The sequence below is a fragment of the Panthera onca genome, chromosome B2, assembly GCF_046562875.1.
Source record: "Panthera onca isolate mPanOnc1 chromosome B2, mPanOnc1 haplotype 2, whole genome shotgun sequence".
NCBI lineage: Eukaryota > Metazoa > Chordata > Mammalia > Carnivora > Felidae > Panthera > Panthera onca.
In genome coordinates, this window is record NC_138343.1 from 3,337,833 (window position 1) to 3,363,268 (window position 25,436).

A 25,436-nucleotide genomic window follows, 5' to 3' on the forward strand; every position below is an offset into this window, starting at 1 on the left:
CGCATAAACCCTTATGAAAGTGCTGATCTGGAACCCTCCAGGACTCTGGGCACCCAGCACAGGGGCCGAGAGCAGCCCGGCCTTGACTCGGTGGCACAGGACCCCTTCCCCTTCCCTTGTCCAGGAGTCTTCTGTTCAGAACCTTGTACTTTTAACTTAAGGCAACGTGGAGAATTCTTTCCCGGGGGCACTGAGGTCGTGGGCAGGGGAGACTTCAGGGGTAGATTCATCCACAGACAGTCACGAAGGGCTCGGGAAGGGAGACTGTTGGGCACCCGGGAGGAGAGCGTTCCCTCCAACCTGTCACTACTGTCCCGCGTCCCGACCCGCTCTTGCGGGGACAGAAGGCTGCGCCCCGGACTCGCGGCCACGCCCTGAGCCCTCCAGGCGCTGGGTCCCTCTCCATCCCCTCCTGCCTTCCCCCCGACGCCTAGAGGGCGACCGGGATTCGGATTCGGCGGCGGGGAGACGTCGGACGGGCCCGGTAGGTGGCTGGTCACTGGCGGCTAGAGGGTGAGGGCGGCGGGAAAGGGGAAGTTGGGAACCGCCTCGCGGATCGCCAGCGCGGCCTCCAGGGCGGTCCCCGCGCACCCCGATCCCGCGCCCCCTGGACTCTGGCTGCTCGAGCCTCGGTGCGCTCGCGCCGCACCGTCCCCGGCGGGGCGCGCGGCCCGGGGTCCCCTCCTCCCTTCCCTCCGGGCGCCGGGCCTGCGGGCGGGGGAGCGCCCGGAGAGCCTCGCCCTTTCCTCGCGCCAGGGTCCCAACCGTCGGGGGAACGCGGCGAACGCCGACTCCGACCTCGGGAACCGAAACCCGCCCGGTGGCCCGGCCGCCGCGTCGCTCCGCATGAGCGGCTACCTGGGCAGGCCGGGGTCCCCGCCGTCGTCCCCGGCCCGGGGGCGCGCGCACGCCACCGAGCAGGTGCAGCGCGTCCACCGCGCCCACCCCGCGCCGCGGCACCGGCCCCCCCGGAGGCCGCCCGGCCGGGACCCCGCGGGCCGCGTCGACGAGGCCTGGAGGCGCTTCCCCATGAAGAGGCCCCGCAACGCCATCGTGGGGCCGCTGCCGTCCGACTGGTGGGACAGCTACTTCAGGCGCAGCGTCTGGTCCCTCCGGCACCCGCGGGCGCGGCGGAGCCCGGTCACCGTGAGGATCGCGCCCCCCCAGCCCTGGCCCGCGCTCGCGATCCGCTCCGCTGGGCCCCCGGCCTCCGAGAAGCCCCCGGACCCCTGCGCAAAGGAGACGGTGCTGCGGGCGCTCCGGGGGTGCACGAAGGGGAGGGCGGGCTGGGAAGACCCGCCGCGTCCCGGGGGCCTGCAGGCCGCCAGGCGGAGCCCGGACCCCAGGCCGTCGGCATTTCGGCCCCTGCTGAGAAACGGGGTCCTCGCGTCTTTCGAGCCCCGGCCGGGGCCGCTGAGGAGAAGCCCGGACTCCCTGGGCCCGGACCGCAGCGCGAGCGGGGGCCCCGGCTGCCCCTCCCGGAGCCCCGAGGCCCGCGCGCACTCGGGGAGCCCCCCGCGCTCCCCGAGAAACGCCATCAGCAGCTCTTACAGCTCGTCCAGACCGCTCGGCGCGCCCGGGAAGCGAAGGGCGCCCGGTGCGGCCCTGCAGCCCCCAGAATGGCCGGTGAGAAAGAAAGGAAAGGGTCGCCGGTCTCCGTCTCCAGGGCCACCGCCACCGGCCAGGTCCCCGGCGGCGTCCGGCGGCTCTGAGCCGCAGGGTCAGGGGCCTCCGCGGCCGCCGCGCAGCCCTGGGACCCCGAGTCCACCTCCCGGGCTCGGCGATGCGGACCCTGACGAGGACCAGGCCTCGGGGCACGAAGTCGGGCTCCGGTGGAGCAGTACAGCCCGAGAGGACGGGACCGAGGTCCCCACACGCTGTGTCCCCGAGCCGTGCTCCGCCGCTCAGCCTGCCGCGTCTCCCGGTCCGCCCGGTGCAGACACAGCTCGAACCCAGGACGCGGATCCGCGGTCGGGAAGCTTCGCAGAGACGCGGGAGCCTCCGGCGGCCTCGCCACCGTCCCCCGGCCGGGCGGTCCCTGCGGCGCTCTCGCCCCTGAAGGAAGTCAGCCCGCTGCCCTCACGCGGCTGCTCGCGGCCAGAGCCCCTTCCGCGCCCCTCTTCTGACTCCGAGTCCGCAGCCACCTGGCTCCGTCTGACCCCTGCTTCCACCCCGCCACCAGCCTCGGACGCCACCAGGCCACCCCCCGCGGCTCAGGCCGGCGGGACCGCCGCGCCCCCGGAGCGGCCGGCCCTCACCCCCGCACCGCCCGCCGCGCAAAGGGTGGCCTTTCTGGGCGGCCGGGCTCCCCTCCCCCCTGCATCTGCGCCCCCTGCGGCAGCTTCTGCCCACCCCACGCCAAACCCCACTTCGGGGCTCCCGCCCAACGGAGACTCCTTACATTCCAGCATTTCGGCCACCGCCTCGGCTCCTTCACCCCCGGGTCTCTTGGCCCCTACCTTCAGGCCCATCTTTGGCCGCGGAGGACCCCGTCAAACCGGGCCGGGGGTAGCTCCTTCCTCTTCCGAGCACACCTCTCCCCCCGCTCCCCCTGCTCCCCCCCATCTCCTCCGCAGCCTGCTCAAGGCTACCGCCGTCGTCGTGTCCGCCACCCCGTCCCGCGCTTGCCAAGACTCTCCTTTCCCGCCCCCCGTGGACATCGGCGCGGTGAGTCTCAGCGGTGCCGTGGACCAGGCTGACCGCGCCCCTGCCTGCCGCGCGTTCCTTCTCGGGGCCTCCTGTGCCTTCAGGGCCTGCTTCTCCCAAGCCACAAGCTTCATCTTCCCCCCACACCCGCGTGCCCCCGTCCCTGCCGTCCACACGGTCACCATCTTCGGCCAGGTTCTTTCCGGCGCTGTGCAGATACCCCCTCGTAAGAGCTCTGCCGATCTGCGGGGCCCGCCTCCGCCAGCCTCCGCGCCCGCGGCCGGGAGCCGGTCGGCATTAACGGCCCGAGCCTCCGGCGTGGGCTCCGCACTCCCCGCGGCCTCGGGGGCGGGCTCGAGGCCCCCCTTCCCACCCTCCCCCGGAGCCCCTCTCCAGCCGGCACTTGGGGCTCCAGGTGGGCAGGAGCAGGGGGCACCCCCGGCCCCGCCGGGCCCGAGGGTCACTAGTCCTTTCGGTCCGGGGACGTGGGCAACGGCAGCCCCCGCCCCGACCCCGGCTGGGCCAGCCTTCGGTAAGACCGCGCGGTCGGCCTCTGGGGGTCTGACGCCCTCCGCCTCCCCCTGTCGCGTCCCCTCCGCCCCCTCCGGCGTCCCGCCAAACTTGGGCAGCGCTCCGGCGGGGTCTCCCTTTGGCCAAACCGGCGCAGCCGGCTTTGGAGCTGCGGCCCAGACCCGCCGGAGCGGGGCCGCCGGCTCCGTGTTCGGCAGCACGGCCCCCCGGCCTTTTGCCTTCGGGGGATTGGTGACCCCTATGGACTGCGGGGAGTCCGGGGTCAGTGTGACCGCCCCGGACAGGAGCTCCGACTCTGGAGCGTTCGGCACCGCAGCACTGCGAGGTGGGACCACGGGCGCCGCCCTCACGCCCTTTGGGAAAGGCCGGAGCCAGAACACCCGGGGCCTGGCCAGCCAGAGCAAGCCTTTGGTCTTGGGGAGGACCAACACCTCGGCAAGAAAGACTATGTTTGGGGGCCCCGGCATGGCCCCCTTTGCTCAGAGCACCCCTGTCCCCGGGCCCCTTACCAGGAGCAGCGGCCTTGGCTTTGGGATGGCCTCTCCACCTGCCCGGAGTTCCGTTGGGAGAGGACCTTTCAGACCATCGGCCTCTTCATTTTCCATTGGAGCAAAATCAAAAACCCCAAAGAGTCGGGAACAGGGGCATTCCCGAAGGCATCACGCCCACAAGAAGTAGCCGGTGCCCCCCCCCCCCCCCAGTCTGGGCCTCCATATTGTGACGAGCTCAGTGCCCTCCAATTCTCTAAAGCAAACATACCCCAGATCTAAGGCTGGAGCTTCCACATACTCACCCTGATCCATCATCTAGAAGAAATCAGAGGACCAAGTACCTTGTGGTAACAGCGGAATGAAACCAGGTGGGACCAAACCTCTGGAGTTGAAGAAACTCCGCTTCTTGCCCACTCCTCTCCGTGTCAGGTGGGAGCGCAGTCAGGACCCTGCCTCGGGCTCTCTCCTTGGGAACAGATGGGCCGGCGGGGAAGGCCGGGAGCACAGCCCACACTCCCAGCATCCTTAGGGGGAGGGGCAGATGCTAAGTCTTAGCCGGCTTCTACTTGGCCCTAAGAAGCAGTGCCCTTTCTCTGGTGCCCTAGGAATGCCTACCCTGACTTGGCGTTGCTTTGTGCTTCGATGAGTCCCTGAGGAGCTTTTGATATAATGTGACCTTGAATCGAACTTGATGAAATCTGCCGTAATTTTCCTTGACTGACCAACCCTCAAGGGCACCGAGATGGGCTTCTCTTGCTGTACTCCTTCCCCCCCACCCCAAGCTGTTCCAGTCTCTTCCCAGGAGCGGTGTTCCAGGCTCTTCCCCGTCCCTTTCTCTGCCCATTTAGCCCCTAAGAGCTTGGCAAGTCAAGACTCAGTCCCTCTGATCCCAGCGGCCACTCCTCACCCCAGAAAAGGAAAGCCCAGGGCCAGTCTCCTTCCAGGCCGGGCGCTCTCTGGCGCATCCGTGCCAAGACGCGCGCTCATCGCTCTGCGCATTTCCTGCTTTGAGCTGGGTTTGGAGGAGGGATGGCCTGTAGGGACGGTGCCACGTGGGTAGAGCCAGAGCACGCGTGAAAAGGTCTCCGGGACCTGGCCGACGGTGGGGGGTGCACCGCCCCACTTAAGGGCTGCGCCTGTTGGTTCCTGAATTCACCGCAGTGTTTTGACGTGAAGGGATGACTTCTCTCTCCCCATTAAAGGTCACGATCCTTGCGGCGTGAGCCAGAACTGCCCAAGTTAGGGAACCGAAGTCTACACTTCATGTTTTTTTTTCTTTTAATTTCTACCTGGTGAAATCACCGCTCCACACGCACATCTCTCCCGGAGGGGACAGGCAGGGGCAGGAAGCCTCTAGCACCTGAGAAGCAAGGGAGAAGAGCAGATACCCGGCAGACCTCTGTTCCCTAACCAAGGGGAGTAAGAAGGAACACAGTCCTCAGCACTAGTGAACCCACGAAAGGAGGCGAGAATGACGCCCGCGCTCCGTCTATCTCCTGCCTTATAGATCCCTTGGAAGAGGCCCAAGGGGAAAAAGAATCTTAAACCGGTTGATGACACACAAATAAAATTTTGAAATAAGCTTCTGACACAGGAATGACTGTTAAACTCCCGGCAGTAGAGATGGGGCCCGAGCGCACCCAGTTAGTAAAGGGCTAGATTTGGGATTTAAAGCCTCACGGCTTCAAAGTCCGTGCTCACTCCTCTCTCTCAGCAGATCATCAGAGCCAGAACTCCGCTGCAGGGATGTCTGATTCTAAATATCCATGCTGTCTCGACTTTTAAAGGCATCCCCTGACCCAAGATTGCCATCATACGTGGGGGGGGGGGGGCGGTGGGCGCAAGAGGAACGTATAGGATTTTGTCTGCTGCCCTTGACACGGTAGCTGAACACTTCGACTCGCATTCTGCCTTCGGGTGTTCCGAGCACCAAGTAGAAAAGGGCGTCGCGGGGCCAAAGACCGAGCACGTGCACAGGCTGGTCTGGGAGACACAGTGGATGTGTGTTGGGATCACCTGCAGGGAGGATCACTTTGGAGGCCTCCGGTGCCGCCGGGGAGAAGCAGGCAGGTAGATGGGCACGCGGCGTGGACCGGGTCCTAAACACGGCGGAGAACAGGGGAGAAATTTTAAGAAAGAGACAAGTTTGGGTTTGACTGCTGTGGCTGTCACGTGAGGGAAGAATCAAACGGGGGACGGACTGGGCCCCCCCCCCAGATGTGGGAGGTGGTGAAGGCACCTGCTACCACCGTTAAGGATGTGAGTTCGAACTCGGTAGCTGGCAGTGAGCGCCAACCAGGAGGTAGGGTGTGTGAGCAGAGGAGGAGGCGACAGGATTAGGTCCCAGCAAGTAAATGGGTGATACTATGTCCTGTAACTTATCCCGTCATCGCATACATGTAACCACATACCTCCTGTCGCCTTTGCCATAGGAGAGATCGCACAAGGGCGTGGGCATCAGGAGGCAGGGATCGTGGGCGTCACGTTAAGAGCTGTTTTGCCACACTGGTCTCGCTGGCCACCTCCTTTCCACCCAGGACACCAGTGCGTCATATCCTACAGGTCAAGGTCATGGAAAATGAAAGACAAGACAAAGCCCCACGAGGCCGGGGGTGGGTGGGCACGGTCCGTTCAATGGAAGGCACTTGAAAAGGATGTGTTGAAGTAAAGATTAGTTTATTTTACATCATATTTATTGTATATACATGTTTTAACATCTTTTTAAATATATTTCTGCATGTTTTATGCTACAGCAAACGCAGGAGGGTAGCCTCTGGCATCTTCAGAGGCTCCGTGTTTTCCTCACACTACGTGCAAGCCTGTGCCCTATTCTTGAGAAACCTACATCGGGTTCTCATTTTAAAGCCTTCTAGACTGTTCCCAAAAAAAAATACAAATACGTTTCCTATTAAGGAGAGAGAAGGGCATTTGACCCACGTTGATGTTGTCGTTACGGGTGTGACCGCTCAGTTTTGCTGAGCATTCTCCTGTGGCAGATGGACGCTTTCTAGTCACATCACACTGGGCTGGGTCACAGAGGAGAGCATGAGGAGGAGGGTGGCCGTGTGAGGGGCCCCTTCCCTCCTCAGTACTTTCTCCCGCCTCCACCATAAAGCACCACACAGATTGTGTTTGTTTGGCCTTCCTCACAGAACCAGTCGGCCAGGTCTTAGAGAGGCCCCCTGCCTTCAGGGGCAGCTTTCCAGAGCCTCTGAGCGCCTGTTTGTGGACACCGTTCTTCCTCACAGGGACACAAGACCACCTCCCCAGCAGAGCAACCACCGTGAAGCTTCTAGATTGCCTAGTGCCGGTGGAACTGTGACCTTGCGGACAACGTGGAGAAAACCGAAGCCTGTTGTGTGTACACAAGTCTTGAAAAATTCTGTAACTGGGTGAAAGGACGTGATTTCTACCTGTCTGAGAATGTGCTTCCAGAAAACTAATATCCATGTTTTAGTTTTGATCTTTCTTGATACACTCTTAGAACTGATATGAAGGAAATGCAGCCCTGGAAGGAACACTTTAGAAGTCAATTTCCTTTCCCTCCTTGAGGAGAATGCGCTCAAATCTATAGGAGCAGCTTTTCCTCAAGCGGGCGGTCTTGCCCGCGCTTGGGGGACAGGGGAGGGTGTGAGGCGACCGCCATCTTGCCCGCGCGCTTGAGGGTGTGAGGCGGCCGCCATCTTGCCCGCGCGCGAGTGTGTGAGGCGACCGCCATCTTGCCCGCGCGCTTGAGGGCGTGAGGCGGCCGCCATCTTGCCCGCGCGCGAGTGTGTGCGGCGGCCGCCATCTTGCCCGCGCTTGAGGGCGTGAGGCGGCCGCCAGGGTTCGCCGAAGCGACCTTCTGCGCTGACCGCGTACTGGCTGCGGGAGGCCTGGCTCAGGCGCTTCCCCAAAGAGTGTTGGGGATTTTCTCCTGCTCCCAGGGAGCTCTTCGTGGCTCCACACCTTATTTTGGGAACCTTTGGGGGCCACTGTTGCCTTAGTTCCCTGAAGTATACATAGAAAGTACTTCTTTTTCTTTGCTCTCTCTCTCCCACTTTCCCTTCCTCCCTGCTTCCTTCTTTCCTTTTCTTTTCCTTTCTCTTCTCTTGCTCTCCCTCCCTCTCTTCCCTTTTGGTTATTACATCTCTGTGGTCCCCTCCGTGTTTTCAGCAGTTTATTGAAGTATATTTTACATGCAGTAAAATGCGTAGATCTTGCGTGCATCCCGTGTGACCACCATTCGCATCAAGGCTGAGAACATTCCCCTTACTCCAGACGGTTGTCTCTTGCCACCTTGCCCGTCGGTGCTGCATCCTACAAGCTAATCCCTCTTCTGAGTTCTGTCACCAGATAGTTTCGTTTGCTCTTGAACTTCACATAAGTAGAATCCTATAGTACATCATGTTGTGTGGCATTTTTTGCCCAGCGTGATGTTTCTGAGATTGAATTGTGTCGTTATATGTATGATAAAATTCACAAAAAAATATTGTTTTTATTCCCGAGTAGGATCGTATTTTAGAAACAAATCGCAATTTACCTATACAAGGAAATGCGATACCTGATTATGTTCATAGGGAGGAAATAGGTGGCCAGTTGTCGCAACTAGCAGAGTGGCGCAGCGGGAGCGTGCTGGGCCCATAACCCAGAGGTCGATGGATCGAAACCATCCTCTGCTAGAGTTCTTCCTTTCTCACATTAAGGGGGGAAAAGTAAAATTAAAGGCATGTCTTTTTTTTTTCTTTACAACTCTTGCAATGTTTTTTCACCCTTTACCTAATTTCTACAAATGGGTATTTTCCTTTCTTTTCTTTCTTTTTTCTTTTGGCAAAAGCTGCCCGTCTCATTTCAAAAGAGATGCAAACCTCACCCTTCTTTCATTGCCCAATGACTTCTTTCATTGCCCAATGACTATATTGCATTTTCCTTGGGCATCAGTGTCCTGCTCCTCACTTCTTTATGCAGCCCTGTGCACGGTTTATCACATTTAGGTCAAGTTAGTGGGAATGTTTTGGGAGTCCTTCGCTAAAGCAATGCATGTTGTAATAATCACAAAGACGCCCTTTGTAGGATTTTATGGGCAAAACAGATGCAAAGAAGTTACATGTGAAATGGTAGAAGAAAATGGAAGGAATGCATTAAAGTAAAAAAGTGAGTGCATCAGGATCCCATGGACAAATTCAGGGGGAAAAATGGAAGTCATTAAGGTATTTGCAAAAATGTGTTTATGAGGAAAATTTTGTAAGTAAAGCACTCTTTAGTGAGTCTCTACATTATAGCAAGAAAATAGAAATTCCTGTAACAACAAGGACCTTAAATAATGAAAATGAAGAGGAAATCCTATGGAAAAATAGAAGTAAGGTGAGGGGGGCCAGAGGGACCAGGGCAGGGGGGAGGAGGAGGCAGAGCTTTGATCCTTTGCATTTAAAGGTATGTGCCCTGACTTGTCACAGAATGCACAGACAGTGTTGGAGCTGAAGTTCCATCATTTTGCAACCGCCTTAGTAAAGATGGGTTCAGGTAAGAATTATCAATGCATGCTAAATCTGAGGGGTAACTTTGGTGGGCCAAGGGCAGGCAGGCTCCTCCAAGATGGGCCACTTTGGCATGAAGATTATTTTGACTTATAAAGCAATCAACTACCCCTGAAATCATTGTTGTACTATATGCTAACTTACTTGGATGTAAATTTAAAAAAAAAAAAAAAGGCAAAACTAAATAAACAATCACAGAAGATCAAAAAAAAAAAAAAAAAGGAATGTTCTAGAACCTGATAGTGGTGCTGGTTACACAACCTTGTGAATGAACTAAAAGTCACTGAATTATAGATTTTGAAATGGTTAAATGGTGAATTGTAATGTGAATTTCATATCAATAAAAATTTATATGTATGTATGCAAAAAAAAGCTATCAAAACCCAGCAGGTTCAGGAAAAGCTCTTTTAAAAAAAATTGTTTTTGAAGCCTATTTATTTGAGAGATAGAGCGAGTGGGGGAGGATCAGAGAGAGAGGGAGATAGAGAATCCTAAGCAGGCTCCGCACTATCACGAACCCTGAGATCACGACCTGACCCGCCACCGAGAATTTATATAAAAAGAAATTTAAGAAACTTTTTAAAAGAAAAAAAATTAATTTAAAAATTAAAAAAATTAAAAATTTTAAAAATGTGAGAAATTTTCTTAAAGAACAACAAAACAACAAAGTGAGCAGCTACTGTATTCTTACAAAAAATGTCAATATCATGACTACAAAGAGAGGCTGCGGTGATGTTTTAGATTAAAGATGGACAACTGAACTAACTGGAATTGAAGTAAAAAACATGTTTTTGGACAAATGATACGATACCTAATCTGTACTGGGGGAGGGGATGCTCTAAGAGGCATTACTGGGCCAGTAGACAAAATTGAAATACAGGTGAGAGATTTTAAAAACAGTATCATTGTTAAATACACTGAACGGATACATATACTGTCGTTATACATAAAGAATATCCTTAGTTTTAGGAAATATCTACTTAAGTATTTAAAAGCAAAAGGCCATGAAACATACAATTTACTCTTCTGTGGTTCTGAAAAAAAAAGAAAGAAAGAAAGAAAGAAATGGAGATAGACCGAAGATGGAGACTGAATCAGAGAGGCAGGGAGGGAGAGAGAGGGAGGAAACGGGACAAAATGTTAATAGGTGAATCCCAATGAAAGGTATAGAGGTGGGTTTTGTTCTATTCTTATTCTTTCCGATTTTCTTTAAGATCGAAGTTATTTCCAAGTGAAAAGTTTAAGACCCTTGTTATGGCCGTTTGAAAAAGTAACAGGAACTGTATAATATACACGCAAATTCCCACCAACCACCTTAAACCATTAGCAGTGTTTTGTCGAGGTCGTTTCTTCTCTGACCCGCCCACCGCCCATCAGCATTTTGAAGCGAATTCGAGACAGGAGGTTCCCAAGCGCTGGGCTGTGACGAGACACAAAGAAAGGTAAGGATTCCTGCGGCTGGAGGAACGAAAGAGGCGGTGAGCAGAGTTGTAACCTGTTCCCAGGAGGGGAAGCCGGCGTCGGACCGAAGCCTCGGCTGCTTTGGTTCTGCGATTTGAGCCCCGACGTGACTGGGGCCAAGGACTGTGCGCCACAGGGATGCTTTGCCTGAGTCGCCAGCTCCGCGACCGCGGAAGGGGGCGGAAGCAGCAGGTGGCGCTCTAAAAGGGAGCACTCGCCCTCCCCCCGCCGTGCAAGAAGGCAAGGAAACCGCCGTCGGAAGGGGGTTGGAGGGTGTGAAGGCGGAACGTCGCACACCAAGGTGAGGAGTGCAAAATTCACGCCCGCGCTCCCGACAGCCAGGACCGACGAGGGTGGGATTCGAACCCACGCGTGCAGAGCACAATGGATTAGCAGTCCATCGCCTTAACCACTCGGCCACCTCGTCCCACGAGCGTTAGGCCTTTTAGGTACCCTCTTTAACGTCTTACTTTCGGCCAAGCTTTGCTCTGTGACCCCGAGCTGTGGCACTGTTTTTCAAATCACAGTCGTGGCAGGGATTTCCTACCTCTAGTCCTTTCCACCTTCCTCCTGGTAGCCTTCCCCGTTTTGTTAATCCCACTTCAGCCCGCCGGGGCCTCCAGCCTCAATTGTCTTCCTTCCTCAATACTCACACTTGCCTTCCAGAATTTTATCCCGATATGTATTTTACGCTCGAAGACCCTATCCTGCCGCTATGCAACAGGGAGCATAAATTGAAGTCTAATTTTTACTTATTTCCAGGGACAATAAATCTATCTTCTGCCGACTTGAGTTAGCTTTGCATTTCATTTCACACAAGATCTACATAGATAATGTTTGACAGGTAGTTTATTACATACGTGAAGCAGCATTGCATTGGAAATGCGTTCTTTAGTGAAAGGGCCAGGAATATTTTTCCCCATCAGGTCATGTGTCCACAGAGGAAAACTTACGACTGGAATAAGAAGACTTTGGTGGAAGTTAACAGCAAAAAGACCCCTAGTTTGTGCTTTTGAATAAGTGTGCTTTTGTGAAAGTGTGCTTTTATGATTACTTAAGGTGCATTATTTAAAGTAGGCTCTTTAACACATTTCCTGTCACTGAATTTAATAAATACATGGTAGCAGTGAATAAAAGCGCTAGCAAAGAAGGGACTTGCAACCATGTACAAATAACTTTTACAAAATGTGGCTATCTCTTTTCTTTGACAAAAGTCAAGGAGGATTTTCTTAGGAGTCTGAATAAGTAAAAAGAATTAAAGCGCCAACTTTCCATGATACATGTCTGTTCCCTTTCGTTGAGTGTGATGTTACTCTGAAGTAGATGTGAAGTTTGTCACCTCCTTCTCCAAGAAATCCTATAAAATATGCAACTGAGACGCCGCCCCCTGTCCTGCTTACCGACAATACTTCCAGAATGTCGGAGACGCCAGTGTTTCCAATTGTCCTTTCTTGTCAGTGGGGATATTTTTACCCCCGAGGTCACAGGTCGCAGAAGTCTTTCGCATAAAAGGAAATAGACCGGCCTGATTTGCAAGGGGACGTGGAAGCAGGGACGGCTCACATCCATCAGGAGCAGGTGCGTGGTCGGGAAGGGACATTTTAGGAAAGTGTTTCTCTGTGTCCCGATCTCCAGCCCTCTGGCCTCGGTGGCATGAATTCTCCAATCTTCACTGACATTGGAGCTGCTTTTTTCTGACCACATCCGGCTTCTCGCCCTGCTCTCCTCTTCCATCAGAGCCTCCTTCCAAACCGAAAGGGCCCCAGCAGTTCCCAGAGCAGCCGCACTTTTCCAACCTGCACAACGATCTGTCCCCTGGGGGAAAAAGCCAACTTCAAAGTAGGTTAGTCAGTGTTTTATACGTCATCTTCCCGAGGACCATAGCCAGGGAGACTGGTTCAGACCGCTCTGAGAGCTGCTGCGAAGCTGGTCAGCTCACAGGGGGTCGTAGGCAGGAAGGGGAGGGAAACTTGATTGATCGCCGCCGAGCTCCAATCCCTTGCACTAGCAAGATATAGTCTGTTCGGTTGTAACAATTAAGATGTGCGGATTTCCACATCACTACTTAAAAAGCCCATAGTTAATCTTAATACATACGTTTCTGTCCTATCTGGTTGTTCAAAAATATTGCTTGCATGCCTGCACTTGACTGGTCTTCTCTTTTTTCTGCGTTGGAGATCTCCTTGAAGTCACTGGGGACGGTCACAGAAGATTGACTTTGGTCACCTGCTCTTGGTGCACAAGGGGCTCCCAGATCTGAGGGCCGGACCGGCAACAGCAGAGAGGGCTGGGGGCGGCTCCAGGCCAAGTCCTCAGGGAACCCGCATCCAGAACAGTCGAGAGTAAACACGCTATCCTGGGGAAGAAGTCTCTGAATCAGCTCATTTCCCCTTCCCCGAACGTGTAAAGCTTGCTCGTGCAAACTCGAAGCCTCACGTCTACCGAGTATTGACTATCGCGGATCAGATCGGATCTACCGACCCAGACCTCTGAATTAGGGCTGCGGTTCTCATGGTCTTGTCTGAGGACAGTTTGCTCGACCACCTGTGCCCATAGCTTGGGGGTACATCCTTTTGTCAATTTCCATCCTGACTTTCTGGGTCCACGACTATCACCAGGTTTTCTCTTGCTCCTCTCACAGGCCATCTTTCCTCATGTCTCCATTTGCAGATCTTCTCTAGAAACTTCCAGTTCCAGCAAGGTTTGGGAGGTTTCCTTGCACATTTCCTGGAGAGATTTCTCCTTCCCCTGCCCTCCTCCCCACAACCAGCTGTGCACCCCAGGCATTAAGCTAGCCTTTGGCAAGTGCAGGGGCCAAGGGCAGGCCACTCCAAAATGTGTCACTTGGGCTTGCAGATTATTTTGAGCTGAAGACAATCAAGGCCCAGAAAGCTCAGGAAGAAACTGACCCCCCCCCCCTCCCAACTGCCTAAAAGATCCTGCAGCAGGAAGAAAGCTATCAGCATAGAATTACGTCATCCTTTGAACCAGGGGCAGTAGACAGAGAGGAGGACCCCGGGAAGGCCCGTTTGACCAAAGTTCTCTCTTTGTCCCCTTGCTTCTGAGTGACCCTACAAACACTGTCCACCAAACATTCTTTTTTATCGCCCTTCCCTTCCAGGGACCCCTCTCTCCTTAGTTCTGAATAACATATACAGACAGCTTGTTTTGCTGTCTTTGGAATCTCATGTCTATTTGGGTTCCCTGAAGTTTGAAATTAAATTTGAGTTTCTCCTTTTAATATGTCTCATGTGACTTTAATCCTTAATTCAGCTAAACAACCTTGAAGGGCAGAGGGCATTCTTTTTGTTCCCAATACTGGTGACTGCAGACAGGGGCTCAGTACAGGAAGGAATGCCAGGAGTAAGTTTGGGCACAGGGGTTCCTTTGCAAAAGGGTTTGGCTTGGGGAAAGGAGGAGCCAGGAGTTGGAAAAAGAGCCACGCAAGGTCCCACCGAGATTTGAACTCGGATCGCTGGATTCAGAGTCCAGAGTGCTGACCATTACACCATGGGACCCACCTCCTGGATCACTTCCCTAAAGACTTGGATGACCTACTTCTCCTTCCTTAAATCCAGCTGATGGGAAGGAGGGAACACCTTGCTTTTCCTCCTCCGGGATGGAGTCTTGGACGGTCACCTGTCGCACACCTCCTACCCCAGGGTCTTACTGGAAAACATCAGCTTCCAAACGTCAGGAACCCTCTCCCCCTTTTACCTGCGTATTCCCCCCAAGCGGTTCCGGAACGGGGTGCCCCGGGCCCCTAAATAGGAGCACAGGTGAGGTCGTGACCCGGGCCGAGCCGTCACCGAGGTTCAGGTTTTGTGACAGGTGTTTGTATTGTTACCTCACGTGAGGCTCACACGCGCCCTGGGAGGTGGGGACACCTGCGGCCGAGGCCTGCGGTCCTTCACTCCGCTTGCTTATCAAGGCTGATTTCCTTCTGCGGGCCCTGCACCTGCGCGGGGGACCGGGGACGGGACGGGAGGAGGGTCCCTGCGGCCCTGGGGCACCTGTGGTGGGGAGGGAGGACCGGCGCATCGCACCCCCCCGGCCCCCGGCCTCCTGCTGGGCGCTCTGCTTGGGACAAGTGAGCAGGAGGGAGCCGCAAACGCCTGGAGGACGACCCCGCCGTGCGGGTCCACACGCGAGGACGGCGCGTCTCGGCACCTGAGCCGCCCCCGGGGGCCTTTCGCCGGCTCCGAGAGCGGGGATTCCCAGCACACGTTCCGTGAAGGACTTTGGGGCAGTTTCCTTAGTGGAGTCAGAGTACAGACAGGGCTGCTATTCCTGGGGTTCTCCTGGCCCCGCTCCCTTCCCAGAGAGCCCACCGGGCGGATTCCGGGTTAGGCCAGGACCGGCCCGACGCGCGCACCTGCCGCGCCCCGCCCCGCGCCCGGGATCTCTGACACTGACCGTCCGCTGCTGGGTTTTCCTCCACATGGAACCTTCGACCCCCGGTCCCATCCGCGTTTCTTCTGTGGGAGGCTGGGAAGGCCTGAGCCCCGGGCGGTGGGAACTGCGTGCGGCCGCGTCCCGAAGTCCGGAGAGGCTGTGGCCCCGCCGGGCGGTGGGACCGGCCGCCGAGGGATGGCAGCGGCTCCCGCCCAACGCCTGAGCGAGCGGAGACGCAGACACGCCGGGAGGTTCTGCCTCGGGCCCAAAGCAATCATGCTCTCTGCCTTCTAAATCAAGTCTGGCCTTTGCCCTGCGGAACGGAAAGAGCGCCTCCGCCCCAGCCCCGGTCCCTCTTGGGCACCGCGCGGGGTCGTGGGCCGTGACAAGAAATTCACTCGCGGACAATCACTGATGAGACGCGTGGAAAGTTAATTCTGTAAACTCGACCTCGGACAGTTTGTGACAGGGGCTCCCTTCCCTCTGTGGCTCTTGACCCCTGACTGGACCCTGCCCAGAGTCTGAAGCCGGTGCTGTCCCCGCTCTGTCCCCTGGCCTGCTTGGCGCAGCGGGGGACTCGCCCCTCGTGGTCCTCCGGCTCCACCTCTCCCGGGGTCCTGCCGCCCCCTTGTCTCCACCGCGGCCCCCACCCCCACCCCCCTGCCTGCCCAGCCCGGTCCTCTGAAGAGTTCTCAGTGGGATGTAATGGCCGGGGTGGGTCAGGAGGAGGCTCCCCCATTGTGTTCCAGGCGGACAAGGGACAGGCGGGTGAAAACTTCAGTTGACAGAGGTAGGAGGTGAGGTGGAGGAGTGAGGGAGAGCCGCCCGGGGGGACGTGCAGTTGACAGGGACCCAGCTGGACTCCAGGCTTCCAACACGCCCCTTCCGGGCTCTGGAAAATGGATGCGAGTCAGATGTTGTCCGGGTGGGTGTGAATTCCTGGCCCGTCAAGGTCCTTGCTGAACTAAGAATCAGATTGACATGTGACACATTAACGGGCGAAAATCAAATTTAATAGGAGGAATCCACACAGACCTAGAAATTCCGAAGACAGTCTGCCCGAGTCGCCTCCGGCATCCGGAACTAACAAGGGGGCAGGGGTCTGGGACTTCAGAGGAAAGAAAAGCAATTTGCAGGGTGGTCAGGGGCAGGGCAGATGTTCCTAAGTAGATGTTTGCCCTGTACAGATGGGTCAAGGAAATTGATTTACAAAATCAGATATGTGAAGTGATTCTCGTTTAGGAGAAGGAAGTTCTCCCAGCAGGTCATAAAAATGGTAAATCAGATTTTCTCTAAATAAATTAGAAAATCAACTACTTGAAACAGTGAACATACGGTTTCTTATCTGGATATTTTAGGACAACCAAGATAATCAATTTTTATAATAAATATAATAAGGTCTAATTTAATTAGTGGCTAAATATTTACACCAAATAGTCACCTAGGACGCCCTTATTCTCTCGAGACTTCCAAAACCAAATAGTGCGCAAATGACCCTTCTAATAACAGTGTCTGTACAAGTTCAAGGTGACTTTACAAGGAAGGTCATTTAAAGATAGTTGGCTAATGGGGCCCCAGGGTGCCTTAGTCGGTTAAGTGTCTGACTTGATTCCGGCTCAGGTCATGATCTCACCGTTCCTGGGATTGGGCCCCGAGTTGGGTTTTGTGCTGACGGTGCGGAGCCTGCTTGGGATTCTCTCTGTCTTCCTCTCTCTCTGCCCGGACAAATATTTTCTCTTTTCTCTTGATAGATGTGGCATTTTATCCAGGTTGTGTGTGCGTGTGTGTATGTGTGTGTTGCTTTATTTTTTATTTAGAAGGTATTTTTGTGATCTTTCCATATCAAAACAGGAAAGTGGTTTTCTTCCTCTTGTAAACTGCCGCAGTCTTCAGTTATATGGGATGTACCACAGTTTAACCGACAATTAGATTTTCCCCACAAACTGCTGTGGCAAACGCTGCTCCTATCTACGAACATACACCATATCTCACGTCATCATGTCCTGCACACATATAGAAAATATGTCAAAGAATGTGTGCTCTGATAATTTTGATAGACGTTGTCCCATTATGCTTCAGAGGGCTGCCCCAGAATGTGTTTGTTTCCTTTAACTAAACTGAGGACACATAAATAGAATCCTGGCCACATTTCTTACTCCTTTTTTTAAAAAAATAAAAATTTATTTATTTTGAGAGAGAGTGAGTGGGGGGGGGGGGAAGGGGCAGGGCTCAAACTCACGAACCCATGAGATCATGACCTGAGTCGGACACTCAACCCACTGAGCCACCCAGGTGCCCCGATGCTGCTCTGTCTTTCTGAGTCCCCGGCTGCATGCTACACAACTGAGGCAAAACCAGACCATCAGTGAAGAGGTGGAAGAATTCACAGTGGGGCCGTGTTTAATTCAGAAATGTCATCTTATCTCAGGTAGACGAGACTTCGGGGGTGCAGTTAGTGGTTTGACAAAGAGAATGTGGGAGAAGCAGACAGGAAGGGGCTGAGTGAGAGGCAGGAGAAGGGGCCAGCGGTGGCTTCCTTTTTTCACACACCAGAAAGAACCTTGTGGGCAAAACCACCTGAGGAGAGAAAGGCTGAGACACGCCAGTGTGTCTGGGGACGAAGACTGGTGGGGAGAGTGGGAGACGAGACAAAAGAGGAGACAGCAGGTGGGCAGAGCCCATGTAGTTTACGTGTCTATATCAGAGTCCTTTTGTTGATGAAGAGCGTGCTGACAATTACATAATGTACAAGGAGCTGTTAAATGCGATGGAGAGATCGGGGCTGGGTGGGGGACTGTGGCGTGGGGAGTAGGGTGCAGCTCTAAACTCGGGGGTCCGTGGGGGCTTACTGAGACTGCAGGGACACCCGACGGGAAGAGGGGGGGTCAGGTGGAGAGCACGATGCGGCCAGAGCACAAGCAAGAAGGAGAAGAACGGCAATGAGATGGAGACAAGTGCAGGGTTAGAATGCGCAGGACCTTGGAGGAGATCTGAGGAACTTGGCTTTGCTTCAAGTACAATGTGAGGCTGTTCAATCATCCTGATTTTAGGAGAGATGTTAGTTGCGACGACTTCTTAAAGGTGTCCTGGATTGAGGAGCGCCTGGCGTCAGACAGGGTGGGTCCGGGGGCTCTGGTCGCCCCTCACGTCCAGTGCACCACCCTGGCCACTCAGAGCCACTGCCTCCACGAAATGAGTTCATGCCGCCAGTAACTTCTCCAGGATCTGGGTGTCCCGTTTTCCTGGCTAAGTTAATAAGAGGCAAGTCACTTTCCTCTAGAGAGGCGCTGTGTCACGACCCCGCATCGATCTTCCGGTTGGCAGGCTCAGGGTGTGGCTGCAGCGGCGACTCGATCAGCCTTGATTAGTGGCACCCCATGTTATGGGCCCATTCCTGCCACTAGGCTACTCCGTTTCTGTGACCAATTAGCCCGCCAGGGTTGCTGATTACTAAGGCTGACAGATAAAACCTGGCAGAACCATTCTGGCTCCTGAGCTGTTCCCTGCTTCTGGGTGTAGGCAAGCTGGTGGAAGTTATCATGTGACAGCGATCTTCTACTCGGTGCCCACCCTGACCTGTCAGCCGAACCGTTAGTCGCTGTACGTGAGTTCATGTCTATGCTGATATCCGGGTGAAATGGATGACCAGGTCCCCCATCCAAAGATCTGCCCGTATGGACGGTTCCCCCCACACTGCTGTCTTTCAGCGATATTCCAGGATGCCTGCCGGAAGTGTGTTAGATCCTTTGGAAAACCTACTTGACACCCCAAACCGAGCCACTTTATTTTTAGGCCTGAAGCCCAAAGGGCCGGTTTTGAGGTCTAAGAGGCAGAACAATAAATAAACAGCCTGAAGATGTCTCCTAATGTTTTAAATCGATTTACATTCTTACTAAGTCCAGCTCGGGCACCAACAAAACAAACTGTCTTGCTGAGGGGAACACCAGCCAAACATGAACTCTGTATATGGGCTTCGAACCCACAGGAGCAAACACCTGACCCGATCAGCCAGTTACAAAGGAAGCCTGTTGGGCACGGCTCATAATCTTGGGGAAAATATGAGACTAACACGACCAAGTCACTATTAAGCCTCCCCCCACGTCGTCACTTCCAAATGCAGCAAATGACCCCACTTGTGAGGTCCCACGTGGGGCGCCTCCCCCCGCAGGAAAGGTCCAGGCCTGAGCCCGGTGACCTCCTCCCAGCTGGACGTTGAGGCCCGGGGAAAGGTCCCGCAGGGCCCCGGTGCACACGCGTGCAGGGCAACACCCTCCAAGTGCCCACCCAAGCCGAGTGCACCAGGTGGCCCTGGAGGGAAGGGTCTGGCCAGGGCCTTGTGCCACACGGACTGCCCCCAAGTCTGGCAGCACCCCCTCCCCGGGGCCAGACGGGCATCGGATCAGCCTGAGGTCCGAGTCCCTGAGATATTCCTGGGGACCTGGCGGGTGGAGCGCAGGCCCGAGTGGGCGGCGCGCCCCTGAGATGTCCCCGCCGATTCCTGTGATTCCTGTCCGCCCCATCTGTACCCCTGACACCTCCGCTCTTCTGTCTCTCCCTCACTCTCCTCCTCAAAATTCACCCAATATCTGGATATATTGATCTGGCAATAAATACGTTAACTGGAGACCTTAGCTCTGAGAAGTCCTGGAGCAGGGGGTGGGGGCGCTTGGGAAGGAGGGGAGACCTATCGCCCCCAAGAAGGAGGCCCCCCAGCGCTGCAGGCTCCAGGGAGGGCCCCTTGGAGGGGGGTCTTGTGACCCCAGCGTAGCTCCAGGAAAACCTCAAAAGTAACACTCCCCGGGGAGAGAGACCTTCCTGTTTCCGCCCGGTTTCGAACCGGGGACCTTTCGCGTGTTAGGCGAACGTGATAACCACTACACTACGGAAACTACGCCGCACCCCACTCGCCTCCTCCCCGATGGAGACTAGCCGGTCTCTGGGTCTCCCGGCTTTGTTCGCACTGGAGGCCTCTTTCCTTCCGGGAAATAGCAACCTTATTCCGCCTCTCTTTGGACTAAAAGTAAGAACCTTCGAGGCAGTGAATCGCCCCAAGGAAACACCGTCTAGGGGAAGAACGCCTTTCCAGATGCAGGACGGAAAGTTTAGGCCGCCTCGGGGTCTGGCGGGTGTGGGAAAATTCCTCCATCTGGGGGGGGGGGGTCCTGCTTACGTTTACCTGACCTCAGAGGGCTCCGTGACCTGCATCTCCTGGGTGCCAGACACGGGTCCTGGCTGGGATACTGACCCGGATCCGGGCCCCGCTGCGGGCCCCGCTTGACCCACAGAAGCTGACGCCCGAGAGGGGGCTGTGCCCACCTGCGTGCCGGGCGGAGTGGGGACGGCCGTGGGGGCCAGACCGTGGGACGTTGCCTGGCGGGGCTCGGTGCCCACGACGCCACCGGCCCGGCGCGGCGGGGAGGTGTCACGCGCTCCTGCTACGCACTGGGCGCGCTCGGTTCCCACACCCGCCGCCGTCGCTAATCCAACAGCGGGAGGGCCGCGCTCACAAACTGCGCCCGCCACGCCTCGGGGGACTGCCAGTGACCTTTGGGAGGGGGACCGGAGCCCCGTCTGGGCTCAGCAGGGCCCGGAGCTGGAAGGGGACGCGCCCCCTCACACCTGTGCGTACGAAACGCCCTCTCATTGTGACGGTCGTGGCGTTTCCCTAGGGACCGCGGATGGTTTCACTGTGGGTCGTGGCTCTCCAGTGTCCCCACCATTTGTTGCGAAGGCTACCCTCCCCCTCGTCGACTTGCCTGGCACCGTTGTTGACAATCAGCTGGCGATGCTGCCCGGTGTTATTCTAGACTCTCGGTTATGTTCTGTGGGTTTGCACACCTATCCTTTCGCCAGGACCTCAGTCTCGCTTTCTGTGTCGTGACAGACAGTCTCCCATCGAGAAGAGAAATCCTCCAAGTCGGGTCCTCGTTTTGCAAAACGACGTTTCCTTCTGGCGTCTTTTGCGTTTCCAGGCGGATTTGAAAGACTGGCTTTTCCATGTCGGGGGGGGGGGGGGCAGGGGGAAGACGCTTCCCCGGGATTCTGAGCGGGATCAGGGTGACGGTGGGGCTGTTGTCATTTCACCCGGATGCTCGTCCCTGAGCGCAGGACGCTTCCGCGTGTGCGCCCATCCGCCCTGATCCCCCCTCTTCCCCGCGGTGTGCTGCCCGCTCCGCGTGTGCGCAGAGCACTTTCGCCGCCGGAGGAGAGCGCAGCCGTCCAGAAGGTCCCTGAGGAGCGAAAAGGCACCTGCCCCCTGCGAGTAGGAGCGGAGTCCTAGGGCGGAGTCCCGAAAAGCGGAGTCCCCGAAAGCCGACCTGGCCGGTTAGCTCAGCTGGTTAGAGCGTGGTGCTAATAACGCCAAGGTCGCGGGTTCGAGCCCCGTACTGGCCACGTCTCTTTTTACCGGGAGTTCAACGCCATCTACAAAGATGTGGTTTTTCCCCCAAGTTTGCACTTGAAGTCATTCTAAAGAATCCCTCCTACCAGGGTTCCTGCTGCCTCACTTGGTAGCACATGTGACTCTTCCTCATGGGATCATGAGTTCCTGCCCCGATTTGGTCAGTGTTCTGTAAAAAAGCAAAACAAAACAAAAAAACCAACTAGTCTTACCATGATCTAAACAAATCCACAATCCACAGCATTTCTTCATTACGTAATTGTGAAACCACTTTTGTCCATGGTATATTCATTCTATTATTTTACAATCAATTCCCTTCCCTAAAACCTTGCCCTTTAACCTTCCTGTCTTCAGCCTTTACAACGATTTTCAGCCTGGAAGGAGCCTTTCCAACTCCTTTTATGGAATTGCCAAGATACTGATTTTATTCACACTTACCTGGCGAAAAGCATTTCATTTCCCCCCTTTTCATGGCAAGTTATTTCTAGAATTTGTAAGACAGCACTGTGTGTTATCAACCGTGTGTTGATAGCCACATACAGGGGTATTTGGGGTTTTTGTTTGTTTGTTTCTTTACCCATTTGTAGGATCTTTTTAATTATGAGGACTATTCGTCATTTGTCTTTGATGTGAAACAAAAACATTCTAATTTGTCATTTGCCTTTTGACTCCCCTTATGATTGATTTCCCTTGCAAAAGAATGGTCATGTTTGTAGTTATAATTATCAACATTTTCAAGTTTTTAGTTTCTGGGGTTTCCACTTTGTGAGGAGTGTTCAGTTCTAGGCTCAAGCAAGGAAAGTATTTTTACTTACAAAAGAGTCTGAAAGGAAGGAAACAAAATCAAAACAGAGAGGGAGGCAAACCATAAGAGACTCTTAAATACAGAGAACAAACTGAGGGTTTCTGGTGGGAGGTGGGGGGATGGGCTAGAAGGGTGATGGGCATTGAGGAGGGCACTTGTTGGGATGAGCACTGGGTCTTACATGTAAGTGATGAATCACTCAATTCTACTCCTGACACCATTATTACAGTTTATGTCAACTACCTTGGATCTAAATTACAAATAAATAAGCAAACAAAGAAACAACAACAACAAAAAATCTAGAAGGACATTTGCAAGTCTAGTGGGGCTTAGGACATCTGTGGGCTCTCCAACAGTTTTCAGGATGGGTAGCACCCCTGGCCTCACTTACTAAACGCCAGAAAAGCCAGCCAGTCGTGATGACAATCAAAATGTGCCCACATTTCTGCAATGTCCCTTCGTGCTGTCTTACGCATTCTAGAAACCACTCACAACGAACAAGAGGGAAATGAAATGCTTTGTAGCAAGTAAGCACGAATAAAATGAGTATCTTGGAAACTTCATAGAAGGAGTTAGGAAGGTTATTCCCAGGCTGAAAATCGTTGTAAAGGCTAAAGATGGAAAGGTTAAAGGGTAAGGTTTTTGGCAAGAGAATTGATTGTAAAACAATAGAATGAATGTACCATGAACAAGACAGGTTCCACAATTACATAAGGAACAAACACCATTGTTTTTTAAAAAGTTACAATAAATCGGGGTGCCTGGGTGGCTCAGTCAGTTAAGCGTCTGACTTCGGCTCAGGTCATGATGTCACAGTTCGTGAGGGCAACTCAGGTCATGATGTCACAGTTTGTGAGTCCAAGCCCCGTGTCGGGCTCTGTGCTGACAGCTCGGAGCCTTGGAGCCTGCTTCAGTTTCTGTGTCTCTCTCTCTGCCCCTCCCCTGCTGTGCTCTCTCTCTCTCTCTCTCTCTCTCAAAAATATTTAAAAATTTAAAAAATAAAAATAAAAAATAAAAAGTTATAATAAATCCATTTGGTTTTTTTTTTTTTCCATAACGAAGCCTCGGCCTAAGGTGGGGCTTGAGCTCATGCATAGTCATAGGCGCTAGGAGCTAACTGAGCCAGCAGGGAACCCTGGCAACAGTGATCCTTTAGAACTCCTTCAAGTGCAAAACTTAGGAGAGCGGAACCAAACCTTTGCAGGTAGCATTGAACTCAGGTGGTCAGGCGACCTTGGTGTTATTAGCACCGCGCTCTAACCAGCTGAACTAATTGGCCAGCTCAGCTCCAAAGGTCTCGCTGCAGGTGACAGTTGCACGAGAATAACACCGGGCACGCATGGCCAGCTGATTGTCAACAACGGTGCCAGGCAAGTCGACGAGGGGAAGGGTAGCCTTCGCAACAAATGGTGGGGACACTGGAGAGCCACGACCCACAGTGAAACCATCCGCGGGCCCTAGGGAAACGCCACGACCGTCACAATGAGAGGGCGTTTCGTACGCACAGGTGTGAGGGGGCGCGTCCCCTTCCAGCTCCGGGCCCTGCTGAGCCGTGGAGATGGGGCTCCGGTCCCCCTCCCAACGGTCACTGGCAGTCCCCTGAGGCGTGGCGGGCGCAGTTTGTGAGCGCGGCCCTCCCGCTGTTGGATTAGCGACGGCGGCGGGTATGGGAACCGAGCGCGCCCAGTGCGTAGCAGGAGCGCGTGACATCTCCCCGCCGCGCCGGGCCGGTGGCGTCGTGGGCACCGAGCCCCGCCAGGCAACGTCCCACGGTCTGGCCCCCACGGCCGTCCCCACTCCGCCCGGCACGCAGGTGGGCACAGCCCCCTCTCGGGCGTCAGCTTCTGTGGGTCAAGCGGGGCCCGCAGCGGGGCCCGGATCCGGGTCAGTATCCCAGCCAGGACCCGTGTCTGGCACCCAGGAGATGCAGGTCACGGAGCCCTCTGAGGTCAGGTAAACGTAAGCAGGACCCCCCCCCCCCCCCAGATGGAGGAATTTTCCCACACCCGCCAGACCCCGAGGCGGCCTAAACTTTCCGTCCTGCATGTGGAAAGGCGTTCTTCCCCTAGACGGTGTTTCCTTGGAGCGATTCACTGCCTCGAAGGTTCTTGCTTTTAGTCCAAAGAGAGGCGGAATAAGGTTGCTATTTCCCGGAAGGAAAGAGGCCTCCAGTGCGAACAAAGCCGGGAGACCCAGAGACCGGCTAGTCTCCCCCGGGGAGGAGGCGAGCGGGGTGCGGCGTAGTTTCCGTAGTGTAGTGGTTATCACGTTCGCCTAACACGCGAAAGGTCCCCGGTTCGAAACCGGGCGGAAACAGCCGTCGACCCGCTTTTTCTCGCTTTACGCAATGCTTCCCAGCGCCACCCAGCACCCAGATCCGCTCCGGTGCCCCGCTCCGCACACAGAGCCCGGACGCCAGGTGCAGGGACAGCGTCCGGCGAGGACACGATGTGGGAAATGCACGGCGTCCGGGAAGCATCGCCCTTGGTTCCCGACGGTTTCCCCGTGGTCACATTTGCTGCAGCGGGTCACTTCTGCCCACCGGCCCCCTGCCTGTCCCCGGGTCAGCCCTGTGCCCGCGGCCCAGGTGAAAGCAGTAGGTGGACGCAAGGTCGTGCGGGGAACTCCTGGTGCCCTCGAGGAAGGCAGGCGATTCCCGGACGGGACGCAGCACTTAGCGTCACAGGAAGGTGATGCTGTTGGAAAAACCAGAGCAGGTTTTCGTGAAAAGGCTGCGTGAAGACAGAGGAGACACGGGCCCCCGCGCGGAGGGTGCCCACTACGGGGTTGGGGTCGGCGTATCCGCGGGGACCTGAGAGCTCTTAGGGTGCAGCCCGTGGGAGAGGGATGTGATGTTGAAGGGAAGCGGGGGTGGGGGGTCCAGGAGGGCGCGTGTTGTCAGAAAGCCTTTGGGGACGCCAGGGTCCGCGCTGGCGGCGTTGGGACAGGTGGCAAAGGTGTGTGTTCGTTGTGTTCGTGTGGGGTCCCGGGCAGGGCGCAGGGTCTCAGGCACTGGGAGCACTGGGTAAAGTGCGAAAAAGCTGGCAGGCAGCTGTTTCCGCCCGGTTTCGAACCGGGGACCTTTCGCGTGTTAGGCGAACGTGATAACCACTACACTACGGAAACCGGCCTGCCGAAGCTCTTTCTAAAATCCTTCTAGAATGTCCTATGGAACGTACACCCATTTTCTG

At 55.4% G+C, this 25,436-nt stretch overlaps 1 protein-coding gene, 1 long non-coding RNA gene and 7 other non-coding genes across 11 annotated transcripts; 4 read left to right on the forward strand and 5 right to left on the reverse strand.

Moving 5' to 3' along the window:
* The first annotated feature begins 806 nt into the window (after positions 1-806).
* POM121L2 (POM121 transmembrane nucleoporin like 2) lies at positions 807-5,249 on the forward strand. The gene is made up of 2 exons (XM_078446467.2): positions 807-4,097; positions 4,274-5,249. The coding sequence occupies exon 1, from the start codon at positions 847-849 to the stop codon at positions 3,853-3,855; it is 3,009 nt and encodes a 1,002-aa protein (XP_078302593.2). The 5' UTR covers positions 807-846; the 3' UTR covers positions 3,856-4,097; positions 4,274-5,249.
* A 3,008-nt stretch (positions 5,250-8,257) lies between these two features.
* On the forward strand, positions 8,258-8,329 carry TRNAM-CAU (transfer RNA methionine (anticodon CAU)). Its single transcript has one exon. It is a non-coding gene; the product is annotated as a tRNA-Met (tRNA).
* A 2,661-nt stretch (positions 8,330-10,990) lies between these two features.
* Positions 10,991-11,072, reverse strand: TRNAS-GCU (transfer RNA serine (anticodon GCU)). Its single transcript has one exon. It is a non-coding gene; the product is annotated as a tRNA-Ser (tRNA).
* Positions 11,073-14,091: 3,019 nt separating this feature from the next.
* TRNAQ-CUG (transfer RNA glutamine (anticodon CUG)) lies at positions 14,092-14,163 on the reverse strand. The gene has a single exon. It is a non-coding gene; the product is annotated as a tRNA-Gln (tRNA).
* Positions 14,164-17,721: 3,558 nt separating this feature from the next.
* Positions 17,722-23,634, reverse strand: LOC132674926 (uncharacterized). Of its 3 annotated transcripts, none has more exons than XR_014137684.1 (3): positions 23,442-23,634; positions 20,357-21,609; positions 17,722-18,286 (listed from the first exon to the last, which is right to left on the reverse strand). It is a non-coding gene; the product is annotated as an uncharacterized LOC132674926 (long non-coding RNA). The 3 variants fall into 3 exon arrangements; XR_009608643.3 differs by having other exon boundaries at positions 17,722-18,763; XR_014137683.1 differs by having other exon boundaries at positions 20,217-21,609.
* On the reverse strand, positions 19,857-19,929 carry TRNAV-AAC (transfer RNA valine (anticodon AAC)). The gene has a single exon. It is a non-coding gene; the product is annotated as a tRNA-Val (tRNA).
* Positions 21,360-21,433, forward strand: TRNAI-AAU (transfer RNA isoleucine (anticodon AAU)). The gene has a single exon. It is a non-coding gene; the product is annotated as a tRNA-Ile (tRNA).
* An 854-nt stretch (positions 23,635-24,488) lies between the features above and the next one.
* TRNAV-AAC (transfer RNA valine (anticodon AAC)) lies at positions 24,489-24,561 on the forward strand. Its single transcript has one exon. It is a non-coding gene; the product is annotated as a tRNA-Val (tRNA).
* A 737-nt stretch (positions 24,562-25,298) lies between these two features.
* Positions 25,299-25,371, reverse strand: TRNAV-AAC (transfer RNA valine (anticodon AAC)). The gene has a single exon. It is a non-coding gene; the product is annotated as a tRNA-Val (tRNA).
* Positions 25,372-25,436: the final 65 nt, after the last annotated feature.